The sequence below is a fragment of the Amborella trichopoda genome, chromosome 2, assembly GCF_054954075.1.
Source record: "Amborella trichopoda isolate Santa Cruz 75 chromosome 2, AtrichopodaSantaCruz75HAP2 v2.0, whole genome shotgun sequence".
NCBI lineage: Eukaryota > Viridiplantae > Streptophyta > Magnoliopsida > Amborellales > Amborellaceae > Amborella > Amborella trichopoda.
In genome coordinates this window covers 66,184,643-66,202,963 of record NC_142337.1, presented here as the reverse complement: position 1 = coordinate 66,202,963, position 18,321 = coordinate 66,184,643, and the positions used below count along the sequence as shown (strand labels likewise).

General features: G+C 34.1%; 2 protein-coding genes across 2 annotated transcripts; both read right to left on the bottom strand.

Moving 5' to 3' along the window:
* Window positions 1-7,057: 7,057 nt before the first annotated feature.
* Window positions 7,058-8,383, bottom strand: CP12-1 (CP12 domain-containing protein 1). The gene has a single exon (XM_006840392.4). The coding sequence runs from the start codon at window positions 7,679-7,681 to the stop codon at window positions 7,301-7,303; it is 381 nt and encodes a 126-aa protein (XP_006840455.1). The 5' UTR covers window positions 7,682-8,383; the 3' UTR covers window positions 7,058-7,300.
* Window positions 8,384-9,181: 798 nt separating this feature from the next.
* Window positions 9,182-14,736, bottom strand: LOC18430234 (heme oxygenase-like, multi-helical). The gene is made up of 3 exons (XM_011623594.3): window positions 14,546-14,736; window positions 13,289-13,506; window positions 9,182-9,669 (listed from the first exon to the last, which is right to left on the bottom strand). Exons 1-3 carry the CDS (start codon window positions 14,714-14,716, stop codon window positions 9,348-9,350), a joined length of 711 nt encoding a protein of 236 aa, XP_011621896.1. The 5' UTR covers window positions 14,717-14,736; the 3' UTR covers window positions 9,182-9,347.
* Between the last annotated feature and the right edge of the window lie 3,585 nt (window positions 14,737-18,321).

Below are 18,321 nucleotides of genomic sequence, written 5' to 3'. Positions count from 1 at the left end.
TTAAGTGAATTGTTTTCGCACAATATAAGGTAGACACTTTATATGATTTTTTCCATTTAAAAAAATAAGGGTTCAAGGAAGACATACAACATGATTTTAATAATCAACCCTTTAGGGTCATGGAAAGGGATCTCCATATCTCCAAGGGTGATACATTGATCTCGTAAAGAGGCGGTGTTCACACGAGATTTTGGGTTTGATTGCCTCTTTTAGATAAGCAAAGACTCTTCTTAATTGCTCTCATTTTCTCTCTTGGTAATAGCGTAATCGTGGGAAAGATTGGTTGGGGGAGCCGGTTTCGAAAAGAAGATTGATGATACTTTTGTAGATGGTTAAAGGGAGGCGCACCATATGTAACCAAAATCTATAATAATCATTGATATTGTAATTTTTTTACTTGCTAAGCATGTGGACTCTATCTTTTTGGGGTGAGCCATGTACATCTTTGAGTAATTGTAGTGTGATTTTTATGTTTATTTTATTTCTCGTGTTTGTTGTCTTCACCTACTTCACATCCAACCAACCATATATGTAATCTTGGATGAGACCCCGATATTGGAAGTTTCTAATTCTGCAAGTGAGGGATTTTCGGGGACTATTTCCATGTGTATAGGATAAACTTTCTTCATATTAAATAACGTTCTTACATTTGGAGTGCAAGGAATACTATTACATTGACTTGCCCTATACTTCAGGGTTAGCCTCTTTTAAAGGTAGACATCTTTTGGCCTCTTTTAAGTTTTGTGCAGCATAGTTCTCTTCTTCGCGATTGAAATAAAATAAAATTTTGATTTCGCCTAGATGAAAAGAAGAAAATGAGTCTACTATTTTTTATGTATGTCATCTGATTGGTACATGGTGCATCTAGGCCTTTAAAAACCCCAAACATCTTAAATCAATCTTTAATATTCTTAAGTTAAAGATATTCATATTTGAGTGAAAATAATCATTCTAACAATGCATTTTGGAGCTCAGTACATACTATAGCTATATGCTTGTACATGTGATAGTTTTTTTTTTTTTGTTAGAACTAATGCATTAAAACCTGGATGAGTCGTGTGAACTGGCCATTCGGGAAATTTGTTTAGACATTGAATCCCCAATCAAGATCGGCAATCTGGCGAAGAGAATTGACTAATAAATAAGGGACTTGTCTAAAAAGATACCATTTATCTTTTGTACAATAAGATCATAACAATTCCATCTCATTAGATGTCAAATTGATTTTTTTGGAACTTTGGGTCTATTCAATGACACTCTTACAATCACTCATTCTGAACTTTAAGGGATAAGAGTGATTTTGACCTATTTGTACAAAAGATAAATGTTTGTAGACAATCCTAATAAAAAATAAATATATTTAAAATAAAATTAATGTGAAAAATAAAAAGAATAAAAAATATGGGAACAAGGCAATCTGGCCAAGCTAAATTGTTGATTCCTTAATAGAACTAGCGGGTTTTGTGAGAGAACTTACTGGTTTTTTGGGGAACTAGTCGATTCCCACCGATTGTCGATTGGGACAGGCTAATTCCCATCCAGATTAGATGTTTTTCAACATTAGTTAGAATGCATTAGAATTCAAAAAGCTTACATTAGGAAGAACTTAGGTGTGGCTCAAATAGGCGATAAGATGAGAGAAAACAGATTTAGATCAATGCAGATCTAGCACAACATCTGTTAAGAGGTATGAGTAGTTCAAGTGGAAGGATAAAAAAAGACAAAAGATAGGGTCAAAAGGATATGGTTAGAAGTAGTAAGAAAATATATCGGGATTTATAACAACACTAAGGGTATGGTACTTGATAGAGAAGGACGACGGACTAGAATTCGTATAGCCAATCCTAAATAGTTGGGAAAAGGCCCTCATGATGATGATGATGATAATGGCTAGAATGCATTAAACATGTAGTGATGCTTGTTTACTAAGGCCATTCATACAAGAAGGTCATAATCACTCCTAAACATCGCAGTAGAATCTAACCGCCTAGGGTGTGTAATAGAATTCGAGAAAAATTCTTTTGGAATTTGAGCTTAGTCGATGACATACCCTAGTCAATGACATACCCTGAGTCATTCAATTTTGCATCTAATAGCTAGAGATGGTTGTGCCCTCGTGTCAAAAATAAATAATTTTCATATACTTTCCTTTTTAACACCACACGAAAACCACATTGTAATCGATAGTTTACCGAATACTATTTTATTTTTTTGGTCTTTGAAAGAAGGATATTTCGAATTCATGTCTTAAAAGCCACATTATATTAGTGTTACAACTTGTAAACAAAAGTACCGTCTGGATGGTGCCGACACGATTGGATTGATACATTCTTAATATTCATAAACCAGTAGTCCATTTTTATGAGCTCACTTATGGGTTCTTTGGAGCATACTGCATCCATGATCCACATGGAGTCCCCACTGTACCACCAATATTGAGATATGGAGACACATGTACGTGGGGTCCTAGCTTAAGCTTCCTGCTTATGGGCGGCCATAACATGAAATTTTTGGATTTTGAAACTCTATATTTTTCTTTGGCAGACAAAAACGCCACGAAAACTTTCAAGTTTTCAAAATCAAAAGTTTTTTCATCAACAAAAAAACTTTAAATTTTCAAAATCAAAAGTATTTATGGCCTCAAAGGCACTTAAGTTAGGGGTCAAAATTTGTTAAACTTTGAATCTGAACTTTGGATCTTTAAAATCTAAAGTATAGGCAATCCCTTCATTTTAAAAAAAAGAAAAAGAAAAAAAATAGGTATATATGTAATGATATAAATTTGTTTAAATAACGGTACTTTAAAAGGATATGCAGTTTATACACAAATTACTCTCTTGAAAATTTGTCTTTGACCTGTCATGCTGTTGCCCCGAGTGAAGTGAAATTCTTATATATAGCACCACAAAGGAATAGTTAAAAGGAAAAAGATTATATAGGATTACAACTTTATATTATTGAAATAAGGAACCTAAAAAATCCTATAGAAGAGAGTATTTTGATGTTGGAGAACCATCTAATGGATCATCTCAATATCGAGATATATGGACATGAAAGAAAAAAAGAATTCCAAATCCAAAAACCAAAATATAGTACATCTTGTAATAAATTATCTAGACGGTCTATTTTCAAGATTTTTCAAAGTGTTTATCAATATGCTTAAAGTGTACCATTTTTATAAGGGAAAGGTTTCTATACTTCCTCTACAGTATAGAAGTTCTATCAACCCCCTACCATCCAGCCGTCCAATTTTGATCAAGAGAGGCACTCACCTTTTGATCTTATATCCGACATATCAGAGTATTTTTTTATTATTTATTTTTATACAATTGTATTAATATGAAATTTGGTACATGCCATCTTCTCATTGAGACGCACCCATAAAAAATGTTAAAAATAATTTTTTGATAAAATATCACGATCAAAATACCCCTTGAAACTTTTAGGGGTATTTTGGTATTTTATTTTATTGAAAATATTTTTTTTATATTTTTCGCTAGTGCGAATTTAATATAGGAATAGACATCCAAAATTTGGTGTCAAAATAGTTTATAGAAAAAAATTAAAAATAAAATAGTGTAGAAACGTAACATTGTGATTCGGACAATCTTAGCTCTCCATTCAAAATAGACGATTGGATAAGGAAAAGAGAGAACTTCTATGCTGTAGATCATAGAAAGTTTGCCCTTTTTATAATTTTAACTTCTATAAGCAGGGACAAAAATGGTTTTCAAGTCACCATTAGTTTTTACCATAAAACAAGTTTTAGAGGTGTGCCTTACTTCTACGGCAACCTTATACAAACTTTGACCAAGTAATAAGAGCTCCAAGCTCCAAACAAGTAGGATTAGAGAGAGAGAGAGAAGAGAGAAAGGGTCTTGTTTCTTGAGAGAGAGTCAAATGTCATTTCCCGAGAGAGATCACATGGCTGCAGATATGTTGTCTTCAATAGATTAGAGAGAGTGAGAGGAGAAAGAAAAGAACACATGGCTTCAAAGTCAGTGTCAAAACTCAAAAGGCAATGAAGTAGAGCACATGGCAACGAAAACGGAGAAATATGCAAAGAGGCCATTTATTTTTTCATGACCTCATCCATGGTTCTCTCCTTGTAAGACGGGTTTTAACGTTTATTCTGATACCTCAATCATCAAAATAACATTAATGCTAATAAAATAATTTTTACAGTCAAAATTTTGCAGAGTAGGGATTTTCAAATGAAAGATTGTTTCATGTGAGCTGTAACGCATTTCTACAATACACCATCTAGAAGTATAAATATTAAAGGTAAATGCAAAGAGGTGGTTCATCTAAAAACAATGGTAAAACAGTCCAAATGTTTTTTTGCTATGATTATTATTTCTATTATTTTTCATATTCGTGATTTTTTAAAAATTAAGATGAAATTATATTTAAAAAATATATTTATTGCCAAACATGCATTTCTACAATAGGCGGGCTGACCGCATAAAAACCGTATCCTTTCCAAATATACTCACTAGAATGATTAGTGTTTGTATAGGTAAATATGGCCTCACAAGATCCCGAGTTAATGCAAAAAAAAGGCGAAGAAAAAGAAAGATACAACATAAAGTTTTATTAAAGCGTGGAGTACGACTTTATCGACATGCACATACGGTATAAAGGCCTATTTGGATGTACTTGTTATCACTTGTAATTTACTTTCAATAAAATTATTCCTAATAAACCATTTATTACAGGTTGTGTCCATGATAAAAGTATTTAAGATATACATATAGCACTTTACATATAAGTTTATCTTTTTAAAAAACCTTTTACTGAAAGTAATCTGTTGAACATCAATTTTTTTACTAAAAATAGCTAGATATTGCTGAAAAATTAAATAATTGAATAACGTTACGTATAAGACAAGATACATAGCAAACAACCAAAGGAAATTATATTATCCAGAATATTTTTATAACAACCCCTTGACCAGTTTTTCCATTCTTTCACTCCAAAATGATTCAAAATAAAATACACCTGCTATTTTTAAAGGGAAAAGTTTATATAGAGCCGAGGCTCTAAACAATCAAATTCGAGCCTACCTTAAAAATTTCATTAGAAGAGATTGTTTCGATGTCCAAATATCTTCAAATTCATCATCTCGACATCAAGATGCTTAGACATGAGAAAAAATTGGATTTTAGGTTTTGGAAATAATATATTTTGTAATGCACTTTTGGACCATCAATTTTCAAGATTTTCAAGTTTTTATAGATCTCTCGATCTACACTATTTTTGAAGCTTTAAACTTTATAAATAAAGATAAAAAATATATTTTAAGGCTATCAAAATGATTTCCAGTATTAAAACCATATTTCTCGACACTAATTGAAGGTAGGCTCTAATTTGATTGTTTAGAGCCTAGGCTCTATACGAACCGCACCCATTTCTAAATAGTCCTCTATTTTATCTCTAATAGAATACACTATGCATTGTTGAAATAAAGATCCCAAGTTCTCTCATCAATAAAAATGGGCAGGGGACCAAATTCCCCAAAGTTTAGCCCAAAATAACAGATAAAAATAAAGATCCCAAACAATACTTCTTAATAACTGTGTTTTGCAATAATTTGTATCATACATATGCTTGAGAGAACAAACTTAATTTTAAGTTAGATAATTTAATCTCGATAAAATTAAATGTCATCCAAATATCATCTAAATAGGCTCGAAGAGAAATTCTCCACTATAAAATTACTAGTAAACAAGATCGAGATAATGCCCAAAAGACTGAGTTTCTAAATGGCCATTATCACCATGAAAAAAAAAACAATGCTAGGCTTCAACAAATACCATTATGGAGAAACTACCTCTTATACCTCGAATCACCAATCATTTAATTTAAAAAAATAAGACACCAAATACCTTTTATTACTATTCGAGCACACTCAAGCTTTATTGCAAGGCACAAATCAAGAGCTTATCCTCCGTATGGTCTTTTTCGGATAGTCCCTTTTCTATAAACTCCATCTGTAAAATATACCATCTTTTGTGCATCGCTGGGCATTAGTTTGGAGTACTCTCCCCTTAATCTTCTATGAGTTTACTTGGATAAATCGAATTTTAGTGAAATTGATATTTTTTTGGAGGACATATTAAATCCACACTATCTAATTAAAATGAAGAGTGTAAAATACTGCAATCTTATTTCTAAAAATAAAATTGCCAACTTATATAACTATGATAAAAAAGAGCCATATTATATTAAAAAACAAAAAATAACTATATAAAAAAAAAAATTATCATAACCCTTAACTTTCTTTAATTTTTAGAGGGAATATGGCCATGTTCCGCAACAATTGACGGCCACTTTCCCTGGAAAACCCTTAGGGTGATGGAAACACAGAAAGTTTCTCACTCTATGGCGGGCTCTCTCACTCTAATTCTATTCAAGTAGTCCTTTCCATAGGTAGCCTTTTCCACAAGTAGGCCTTTTCTAGGATTTGAACTTATATCGCAGTAGTTGATCTGATACTAAAGGTTAGGTATTTAACCCATATACTCCAAAACCCTTGGGTAATGAAAACGCTATAAGCTAAGCCCTTAAACCACCTAAGATCGTTGGGTTAGGTATTGTTGGTTATAGGCACGGTTATTGTTTGGTTGTTCTTTTTTAGGGAGGTTACGGATAAGGAACAAAAGCTCCTAACTGGCCTCCCCCGAAGAAAACCGGGTGTGACGTTGGGCATCTGTTACCAGGTGTGACCGGGTGTCTTATTCCTAACAAGAGGCGAGGCCAAGCCATTTTGATCATCACTCTCAGTGTTCTTAAAAAACCGGTCCAATTCCAATTCCACCGGATAATTTTGGAGTCAGACGACGCTAAAAGATACTCAGAAAATTGGAAAAATTAGAAAAAAAGAGGGTACTTTCAATTTGAAATTGGTCACCTCCCAGGTCCGATCCAACTCAGCTGATTTCGAGTTGGGTCGGAAATTCTTGAACTACTTCTCTGTTCTCTATCTTGCTACATATCCATTCATCAGCACGAGTCAGAGATCAAAGAGAAACTGAATATTTCACACAAGCGTCCATTTGAGAAAAATAAATTTTTTACTAAACTTTGCTCCTTTTGAAATCTTCATAAACATTGAATCTATAAACTTGGTAAAGTTTGGTCAAGTCCATGGTATTCTAATTTACTCGGATAACCAAGATATTCCCTAGAAGGAGAGCTGAATGTAACACATCATATCCAAGGAGGATGGGCTATAAAGAAACAAGAAACGCACGTGCCAACTTCATCGTTAGAGAGTGAAAGAGAGATTGATCAATGATCAATCCTCGTAGGTGCGGCACTCTTTGGTCTCCGGATTGTCCTTACAGTAGGTCTCCAATGGGTCGGATTCCTTCTCTTTGAGACGAGCATCACTCGCTGCCGCGCTCATCTCCTCGACCTCGTCCCACGCAGCGACGCACTCTCCGCTCACCGCATCTCCCGAACACACCTCCTTTGCATGCTCAATGCTCTCCGATAGTTTCTCAGATATATTCTGGGAAGGGGAAGGTGTTGCTCTCACAAGTGCCACCATCCTCCTCATGCTAAGCCCCCCTCTCCAACTTTGGCAATTAACATGCGTGTGAAGCTTAGGGCGCTCTTGCATGGCCACCGTTGAAGTTGTAGAGAGAGAAACACCAGGTGATGCTAGTGAAGCCATAGCTGCTTGCTTGAATGTTTTCACTTAGACCTTTTGTATAAAGCCTACAGGGGAATAAGGTGTAGAGGTATGGGTTAATAAAGGGCAATAGGAGCATTGGCGTTTTGCATATGGCACACCCAATTCTTATCACCTCTTGGCCTATCACAGCCTTACACGTGGACAAAAAATGTATCGTTGAAAATCTTCTCTCTCCACATTGTGCAGGAGTGCTTGATTTTTTTTACTCCATTGCTAGAGAAACTTAAAAGGATTGGTGTATAAATATCATCAGACCAAGTGGTTGAGATTTGCAAACCAAAAGACTTTCCAACCACAAGGATTTGAAAAAACACCTTCTTTCTGTGTGACAATTTCTCCATGAGGATTTTTTAAGATATCTTGTCTATAAAAATCCAAATAACCAAATTCTTTGGTGCTTATATAAGCCCCCCTCTCTCTCTCTCCCCCTTTTTGTTTTGGAGGACAAAGACCCAACAAGTGTGATGGTCTTGTCCACAAGATGATGGTGTAGATGGGCCTGGCTAATCAAAACCCCAACATTCTTGCTCATTGGATCATTGCCCCTTAGGCTTTAGCCAATTGTCAAAATCTATTCAATGGACCTAATCGTCTGTAACCGGCTTGTTTAGGTCAATCTAGATACTTGGGCACAAAATTGCCCCAAGTCTAGCGGCTATTTCGGCACAAGCTCCTCACTTTGGGCCCTAGGCCATTGATTGAAGTGGGCTTTCAAAAATTTGAGTTGTAGCTTTCTCTCTCTCTCTCTGTGGGCTTTGAAAATTTGAGCAGTAAAAGCTGGCTTGCTCCTAAAAAGTGCAGAATATGGTCTGAAAGGCTCAGCAGTTGGTTTCTCTCTCCATGTCAAGGAGATGCTAAGATGTACTTTACACTCAAAGGGGAGTGTCTAGAGAAGTTGCGCTTGGTTTCTCTCTCTTAATGTTGAAGATTAGGGAACGGCTAAAATGGGCGAGCAGTGTACATCCTAAACATAACATGGTTAGCAGCCAAACACTCACAAAGGGAGTAAAATGTTTCGTTACGAACTGATTTTACTATCATATGCAAAGCAAACACATCTAAGAATAAACCAACTATAAAAGCTGAATTTTGCAGAATGGTTATGACACATCATATTATTCGTATGATTTGAACTTACACATATTTGCCTAATCTTAAATGGGCGAGCAGTGTACATCCTAAACATAACATGGTTAGCAGCCAAACACTCACAAAGGGAGTAAAATGTTTCGTTACGAACTGATTTTACTATCATATGCAAAGCAAACACATCTAAGAATAAACCAACTATAAAAGCTGAATTTTGCAGAATGGTTATGACACATCATATTATTCGTATGATTTGAACTTACACATATTTGCCTAATCTTAAATCTATGGTGCATGACAGTCAACTGCAGATTGGCATTTTTGAAAAATTATCAAAGCCATTAACTATTGATCATAAAGAAACAAAAGGTAACAATATGATTCAGTATAAGTGAGCAAGACCAATCACCCATATCCATTAAGATACTTGCAAACAGAATCCAATCATGAGCTAAAAGTTCTGGGTTCGACACCACCAGGGTAAAAGAAAACCTCGCTGAGGTCAACATGGTAAAATGTTCTGTGACATATGCTATGAAACTCACTATCTTGGATCTCATGTTTGTTGTTCACCATAACTCATGTTCCAAAATTTGACTTCATTCTCAAGAACGCGTACAAACACTTCTTCGGCTTTCGCTACAACATTTATTGGAGCCTTCTCAAGGTACCTATCTGTAGTTCTCTGGAGCAAGCAACAATACTGTTTGAATTCTTCATTCCCCCATCTGTGACAAGCTTCAAGTAGTTCTGGTGGAGTTTTTGAATCATCTTTAAGGCAGAGAGAGAAGCTCTCTTGGTACACCACTTCAATGGCCCATAATGCAGTTAAGACCACTGGATAATCTATCTCAGAGTTGGTCAAGCTTTCGAGGAACCTACCATACATGTATATCATAAAAAGTCAAAAAAGAAAAATCAAGAGCTGTTTGCACATTGTCAACTTTTATTGAAAAATTGCTTTTTGCAGGTTAGAATCTACTTTAGAGAGAGAGAGAGAGAGAGAGAGAGAGAGAGAGAGAGAGAGATTTAACTAAAAGCTAAACTGTTAGTATAATAAATATTTGCATAACTTATAACCAATCCTAATGTCAAATAAGACATTCAGTTATGATTTTCTTCAGGGTAAAGTAACTTTTAGCAACAATTCACCCACAACCATAAAACACACGTAGTCCTCAACTCATAATCAGTTTTGTACGATGTAAAGAATGTGCCAATCAACATGCCGTTGTGAAACTCTACCTTCTAGAAAGAATTTGAATTATAACAAGACAAAGGAAGGAATTAAGTCTGGATGATAGATCTCTGCAAGCTTGAAGTTAAATATCTCTGATTTTGAAGAATATCTATGGATTCGTGTAGAGCAGAATGACGGACCACGTTTCGTGTAGACGACCCCAATTAATTGGGAAAAGGCTATGATGATGATGCTGATGATAATCTACGGTCATATAAGTTTTTAATAGTTCAAGTCAAGCTGGTAAGTTTGAGTATGACCAAGTCATAGAATTTTGACCTGGATGAGAAAATAATTAGTTTGAGCAGACTTGCAGTCAGGCAAAGTAGTATCAGAGTCCCAAGTTTTAATAACCTGAGGTTGCACAAGTATATAGAATCAAACTTGCTATTCTATAAAGCAAACGACGATGCTACAAGCATAGACTTTTAACTGATGTTACTTCAAAGTTAAATCACTTCGAATTAAAAAATCCCACATCACTTATTGCAATCATTCCTCTCTATTGTTTAAACATGTGGTCGAAAATTGTGATTCTCATAAATGGATGTATTTTGTCATATCATGGTTGATTGCAAATCAATAATCTAAAGGCAACATATACTATACTAGCCATCTGTATCCTGCACGAATATAAACATGCCCCTCAACCATCTGATGTCAAAAATGGACTGTCGAGAGGGTTTCATTCCTCAGCTCCAAGTCAGTCAAACTTTTCGATGGAAATTGAGAGGGGTAAAGACACAGCTCAGCTGTCCATTGTGGACATCGGATGGTCTGGGGACCTGTTCATATCCATGCAGGATCTAACAGGAGCTATAGCACTCTTTACCTTATCTAACCATTGGGTTTCTCCATCCCAGGCATCTACCTCTGAAACTTTTTATATATGGAAAACGGTCCAGTTTTTCTACTATAATACTCCAAAATCCCGTAAGAACCAGTGTAATCAAGATCGGACCATTGCTTGAACCGAAAAAGGGGATCCAATCAAAATCGGTTCAACCAGTGGTCGGACTGATCGAACCTTTTTTTCAAAATAAAAGAATTATAAAATTTATTAAAATATTAGAAATTCATATAAACATTATTGTAAAAAATTAACTCACTTTACTAATAAAATATTGCATTTAAAAAAAATTAGTAAATTACCATGATTAAATATTAGTAAATAATTAAGCATTACTTTTTTATTTTGTTAAACATTGTATTTTGTTTAACTAATGTTTAAATTAAACATTAGTAAATAGTTCGCAATGCAAATCATTTAATTAACCATTGCATTTTGTTTAATTAATAGCAAGGTGCGTATGGAGAGCTTTTTCTCTTTCCATTTTACATGGGCAAGGCACAAACACATTGAGAGAGAGAGAGAGAGAGTACAATAAAAGGACAAATCTGACCTTTTATTTTTCGAATAAAGGAAAGTAAGATATAGCTTCTTTCTTATCAAGATTTTTGGCAATAAAAAGTTTCCATGTAATCAACATTAAAAAAAAATGGAAAGGAAGAATAAGATCATGTAAAAAATTGGCAATAAATTTGAAAAAATAGAGTTTAACCTCAACTGTAGAACTTAAGCACAACTTTCCAGACCGGATGGACCAATAGAACCAGCAAAACCGGTGATCGAACCGGTTCAACCGGTCAAATGCCAATTTTGACCAGTTCTATGTAGAACCCGGTTTAGTACTTGCATCGGATTGGACAAGGTTCCGGTCGCAGGTTCTACCAGTTGGACTGCCGGTCTGGTCCGGTTTTAATAATTTTGACAAGAACATCCTCAATTTGACTTTGTTCACTACAATGTGAATTGATGTAGTCTTGCTGTTCTCTTGACTGCTGGTGCCTATATGCAACTGTTGCATTTCCAATGAAATGCTTCTCTTTTTCAACCCTCTCGTAGATGTGGACATATTACTGAATATTGTACATGAGATCCTCCTACTCTGATATCATGGTGTAATTTTAGATGTTATGTTATCTTCATCGATGAAATTCTAAAGGTATATGTCGATTACATGACACAACATAAGTATACAGAGATGTTCTACAACCCAAAACAGGCCAGTTTTGTATCAGATTGGACCAAATTTGGTCCCTTGCTAGTCCAACTAAAAAACTAAACTAAAAAGGTCAGGGGAATGATTGTTTGGTGGTGCAGGCTGGCCCAAGTGGATGCATCTCATGGCAAAACACAAGGCCATGCAAGGAGGTATGCCCATATCCCACACCCAGTACATTTGAGGACCAAACATTCAATGAAGAAACTCTCTTTTCTTCTTGATAAGGATTAGAAAGATCCCTCTCAAAAAATAAATGGTTATTTCCCTTTCTGTATTTGCGTTATTGGAAAAGCGAAAAAAATGTTTTAATATGCTTTATTTTGATGAATATAATTAGTCAGATCATCAACTGGACCAGTTGGACAAAATCAATTCTTTGACTGCTTGATCTTGATCTTATAACTAATGTTATAAGATCCCCTAATGTTATAAGGGGACCTTATAACATTAGTGTAAAGTCTTAACTGTTAAAGAAAGAAGAACACCATTTTAAAGTACTATCTTTTTCCAAAGGTTTCTATGAAATGACTTCCATTCAATGTGATGCTGAAATTATGATCCTACATTCACACCTAAGAAGAATACTCCATTCACATTCACGATGGGGTTAACAATTAACTAATTTATATATAAATACAATTCTAGAAGTCATTTTCAGGAAAACATAAAATCTCTTGGTTGTGCAGAAATCATGAAACAAAGGCACTTCAGCAAATCACAACAGCAACTATAGAAAAATAAAAGCTATATCACAATTGCCCCCTTATTGAAACACGACAGCCCATTGTAACAACGAATATCATAGCTTCCAATGAACAAGATTCAAAAAATTCACAGAGATCTAGAAATTCATAGCAAACACAAAAAAATTAAAATCCTCGAGAAATGATATTTTCCTGAAATCATGTGCCATTTTTGTGACTAAACAAACTGCCATCTTTTTCATTCTTCCAGAAATGAAGGTTATGTTCATAATTGGAGTAGTAATGGTACAACTATTTCAAGGATAACCAGCATATAGAGGGGACACAGTTATGAATTTAAATTCTATTTAACCTCTCAAATTTTATTGAGAATAACATTAACGCCATTTACAGTCTTAAACAATCAAAACCTAAGCAAATTTGCAACTACTTATAGCTAAAGAGTCTTTAGACCAATTAAATAAATGAATATGTTTAGAATTGATGCCTGCTATAATCTTGATTTGATTCCTGAGGAATGATATCAGATAGCACAATATCCCACTTGGAAGCTTCTTTCTTGAACCATGATATCTCATCATTAAGGGATGCCAAGCCACTCAATATGAGATCCATGTCGGAATTGTCTACTGCTTCCTTCCAAGATTTTATTAAAATACTAGCCACAAAAGGAATGAACTGCCGTACAAATAAGTAGTCCTGTCCCTGAAATGTTTTATCAACCAAAGTAAGAAAATAATGGAATAATATCATTAAATGGAAACATACCCTGAAATGTTTTATCAACCAAAGTAAGAAAAATAATGGAATAATATCATTACAATGGAAAAATACCATAATAATAATAAATAAAAAGGGTATCTATTGTAGAGGTTGCAAATCTATATAAACAACATTATACCGTTTGAATGGATCTTCAAAAATTTTGAAACTGAAGCTGATATATAGAAACTGGTTCAACTCTCATATGTGATCACATACTGCAAAATTATACTTAAAACAAGAAGCAGAATTCATTTAAAGGTTCTCCAAGTTCTCTATGGGATCAATGAAGTGTACCCAAAAAGAATATATGCTTGCGTGCAATCTATATAACATTGCTTCAATCTTCTAATGGATTCTTAGCATTATATTTTTCAGGTAAAAATGCAATGCTCATATGAAACCATCAACTAGATAGAAAAATTATACATACAATAAAAAAGCATTTTCCCTTTATTGGTTCTGCAATGAGTAGAAAATAATCCGAAAATTGCAAAAAAAAAGGTATAAATAACAGAGGTCGAAATCCACATATGCAATACTTCGTTGTCTCAATGGATTTTTATCATTTCTTTAACACCCATATTGATATTTAAAACTGGTTCAAATATCAAACGTAATCATCCATAAAATGGAAATTTATATAACATAAAATGAAAATTCCTTTTATTGGTCCTCCTAGACCAGGTCGCTGTCGAAATCGCATATTCAAATTTCAGCTTCTTGGTGTCAAAAAAGGGTGACAATTAGTTAGAATAAAAGGGTGAATTAATTATAGATACATGCTTTCTGAGTAATAACAATATGCGTCTTCCCTTTTTCCGAAATCTTTTGCCTTTTGCAGTTCTCCTCAACCAATGCACCACAATTGACTGAACTGAAACGAATAAGAGAGAGAGAGAGAGAGAGAGAGAGAGAGAGAGAGAGAGAGAGAGAGAGAGAAAGAGAGAGAGAGAGAGAGAGAGAGAGAGAGAGAGCTTACAAGCCATCGTTTGAAAGAAGAGATATGGAGAGTTCCATTGCTGATGCTGAGTATGAATGGATGATGGGTGGCTTTCGAATAGAGAAGATGGTGTTTCTCTCTCATCCATATGTCTGTAAATCCTAAACTTCCTCTCTCTTCTCCTTCATCAGAAGAACGTCTTCCCTCCATTTGCTGCTTCTCGGTCTGGCAAGAGTCAAAGCTTCAGGCCGGCTGTTATCTACAAGAGAACCGGACTGGAAGCAAGGAAAACCAAAAGATATTATACTACCTCGGAAGTAGAATGACTATTTACGGCCTTGGGTAAAATCCCACCTAAAATTAATTTTAGGACCCTAAATTTTGGAGATAAAAGAAATCTAACATATAGATTAATCTCAATAAAAATATCATTAATTGTATCCTCTGTGCAGTTAAAAAAGATAAAGGCTTCAGATTTAATATAGATCACCCAATTTCTGGATGGTGAGTCTAAAGTGTTAGGAAACTTAAATTTTTTTTTTTTTTTTGAGAATAGTAATCTACTAATTTTGAAGTGGTTCCCAAAATTGTTGATTGGAAAAATCTTTCAGGACTTCAACCGAGGGAAAAGTAAACTATGCTCCTGAGGGAGCATAATATACGTGCTCGTAAGGAAAAATACACAATAATAGCACGCTACCATTTATCCCGCACAATCGGTCATGATCACGATGAATGACTTGGGGTTTATCGTTGGATGGGCTAAATATTTAAGAAAGAAAAAACGTCAAAAAGTATACCATGAGACCGCTTATTTTTCTTACTTGGAGGACACAATAAATCCCGACTACTTTATGTGAAATTGAGTGGCTATATTTGTTTATTTATTAAGTTTAAATTTTAATAGAAATTTTTTTGAACTTTGCTACTTAGATTTTATATTGGATGATTATAGGTAAGGGTGCGGCAATCAAATTAAAGCCTACTTTTAAATAGTATCGAGAGATGTGGTTTTACTATAAAAAATATTTATGATGGCCTTAAAATATGTTTTCATATTTATTTATAAAGTTTAAAGCTTTAAAAATGGTGCAGATCGACAGATCTATGAAAACTTGAAAATTTTTAAAATTGATGGTCAAAAAATGCATAACAAAAAACACCATTTTCAGTCCTTGAAATCCAAATTTTTCTCATGTCCATGCATCTTGATGTCGAGATGATCAATTTGAAGATATTTGCGCATCAAAACAACATCTTCTAATGAAATTTTGGAGGTATGCTCAAATTAGAGCCCCGACTCTATAGGTAATCATGACCTCCTTGTAAATGGTCTCTGTAATATATAATACCATACAAAAAAAAAATTTCTAGTACAACATGAATGGTTGGATTTGATATTTAATCACTAAAATAATTTTGACCTTTGTGTACCAAGATAAATAATATGAGGAAGGAAATTTTATAGGAGTCATGGTATGATTTGTATTTTCCTATATTTTATATGGAGTAAAATATAAATCATGGTTTGATTTGTATTTTCCGATATTTCGTATAGAATCATTTTTCTTTCTTTCAATTTTACTACTAATCCGATATTGCAAACATTAAACCAATTTTCTATTTTTTATTATTTCAATGCAGTTTGATACTGCAATATCAGATAGAACCATTTATAGGGTTATCCGATATCGGAACTATCCGACCACCCCTATCCTCCCACAGGGTGGATATAAACATCGAACCCCACCAAAAAAAATATTTTAACATCAATCCACATAAAAAACTTAAAAGTTAATGCGAATCATCGATTCAATAAGGATTCATGAACCGTGGAAATGAACGGTAGTTCTTGTTTACTTAAAAGGATTGCACACAATGACTTGACCTCTTATTGACCTAATGGTTCGTCTAATCTTGATGGCACCGGTTATTATATTGTCATTCATGTGATGGACAAATTACAAATTTAAGGAAAATTGTGACATGCGGGGTGAACTGTATTTCTACAATATGTTGTCGAAAGGTATAAAGCATCCATCTTAAAAATGGATACAAAATGATGGATGCAAATAGGTGGTTCATCTAAAAACAAGTGTAACTACAAGTTCAAATGTTTTTTTAATATAATTATTATTTTTAGTTATAAATTTTTAATTTTTTTTTTCACATTTATGATCACCATGTTAAAGATTATACATTCTCTAAAAATTAAAATCAAAATATATTTTTTACCAAGCCCACATTTCTACAATGTGCAGGCTGGCCCCCAAATTTAAAAAGAAAAACACTAGCAGCTGATCCAGTTGCTTTAAAACCGAAGTCAGGTACTCACTATGACTAAGTTCCCTTTCCGGTAGAAACAAGTGCAAGTTGCAACATGTCATGCCATATATGGTGAAGCTTTCTATGCTTCCTTTACGACATAGTTTTTTTTCAATTTAGCGAAATATCGTACGGAATCTTAATTTTTCATTTTATTTCACGGTAGACTCTCATTCCATTTTTCTTTCAAGCGGCATAAACAAACTTTCAAATATTTCACCCAATCCCCTCATCCGTTATTTCCCCTTTTTTTCACTTTTGGCTATAAAAATTGACCCCAACAAACTATTTTATTCCGTCTCAATCCAAAATTTAGATACACGAGAACATGTGCCTTTGCTGCAAATGGGTTCCTTCTTCAATAAATTCTTAGATTTTGAAAATGGATTATCCAAAATTTAAATACACAAGAACCTTGATTTCTATAAGAAAATGGAAGTTTCGAAGGGAGAGAGAGAGTATAAGACGGTGAGAGCAATAGAGGTTTTGAAGATAGGGAGAGAGAGAGGAAGAGAAAGATAAACTTATCGTGAGAAGTGAGCAGATTCCATTGTGGTGAATTGACAGAGAGCCCTTGCGAGAGATATTACCGTAGTGAAAATGAAAACAAGGGAAATGAAGGTTAAAAAGGATTTTGGATTGAGACGGAATAAAATAGTTTGTTGAGTCAGTTTTTATTGCCAAAAAGTGAAAAAATAGGAAAATAAGAGATGATGGGGTTGGGTGAAATATTTGAGGGTTTATTTTGAAGAAAATTAGAATGAGGGTCTACCTTGAAATAAAATGAAAAATTAGGGTTATGTATGATATTTTCCCTAAAATGTATATACTTCCCTCTATCCAACGGTCCATTATGAATGGACGTCTAAGATGAACTCAATCACAAAGTCACGTCTCTACATTATTGTATTTTTAACTCAAATTATTTTTTGGAAATGACCTTGTGAGACTCTCCTACACCCATATATGTAGGACCCCAAAGGATCATCATTAAATTTAGCACAGATCTCTAGAAAAGTCAAGTCTCACACTCATGTGATAACTTTTATAGAGATCTGTGCCGAATTTAAAGATGATCCTTTTGAGTTCTACACACATGGGTATGGAAGGGTCTCATACAGTGGTTTAAAAAGTGTATCGGTGGCCCGAATCGGGCACTTAAAAACCAATTCGGATCGGCGAATCGACGATCTGGATCAGAAATCAGCTGAATCGATCAGATTAAAGCTTCAAAAAAATCCGAAAAAATTATTAAAATTCATTATAAATATTGTTTTTTAGGAATTCAATAAGAAATGAGAGTACTCCATTAAGAATTTTTATTTCTTTGCATGAATATGCGAATATTGATATGTTCTTTTCCTGCATGAACTACTATTTACTATTTAATTTACATCACACAAAAGGATAAATGTAGAATTATCATGGAATAAGTATATCAGCATACATGGGCTACAATAAAGCATACAATTAGTAACTCAAAAATGCAT

Excerpts from the sequence above, each read along its gene's own strand:
- CP12-1 (XM_006840392.4), bottom strand. The coding sequence starts at position 7,681 with ATGGCTTCACTAGCATCACCTGGTGTTTCTCTCTCTACAACTTCAACG.
- LOC18430234 (XM_011623594.3), bottom strand. The coding sequence starts at position 14,716 with ATGGAGGGAAGACGTTCTTCTGATGAAGGAGAAGAGAGAGGAAGTTTA. Across the intron at positions 13,507-14,545 it reads CTTCTTTCAAACGATGGCTT|GGACAGGACTACTTATTTGT; the intron begins GTAAGCTCTCTC and ends AAAACATTTCAG. Across the intron at positions 9,670-13,288 it reads TCAAATCAAGATTATAGCAG|GTTCCTCGAAAGCTTGACCA; the intron begins GCATCAATTCTA and ends CATGTATGGTAG.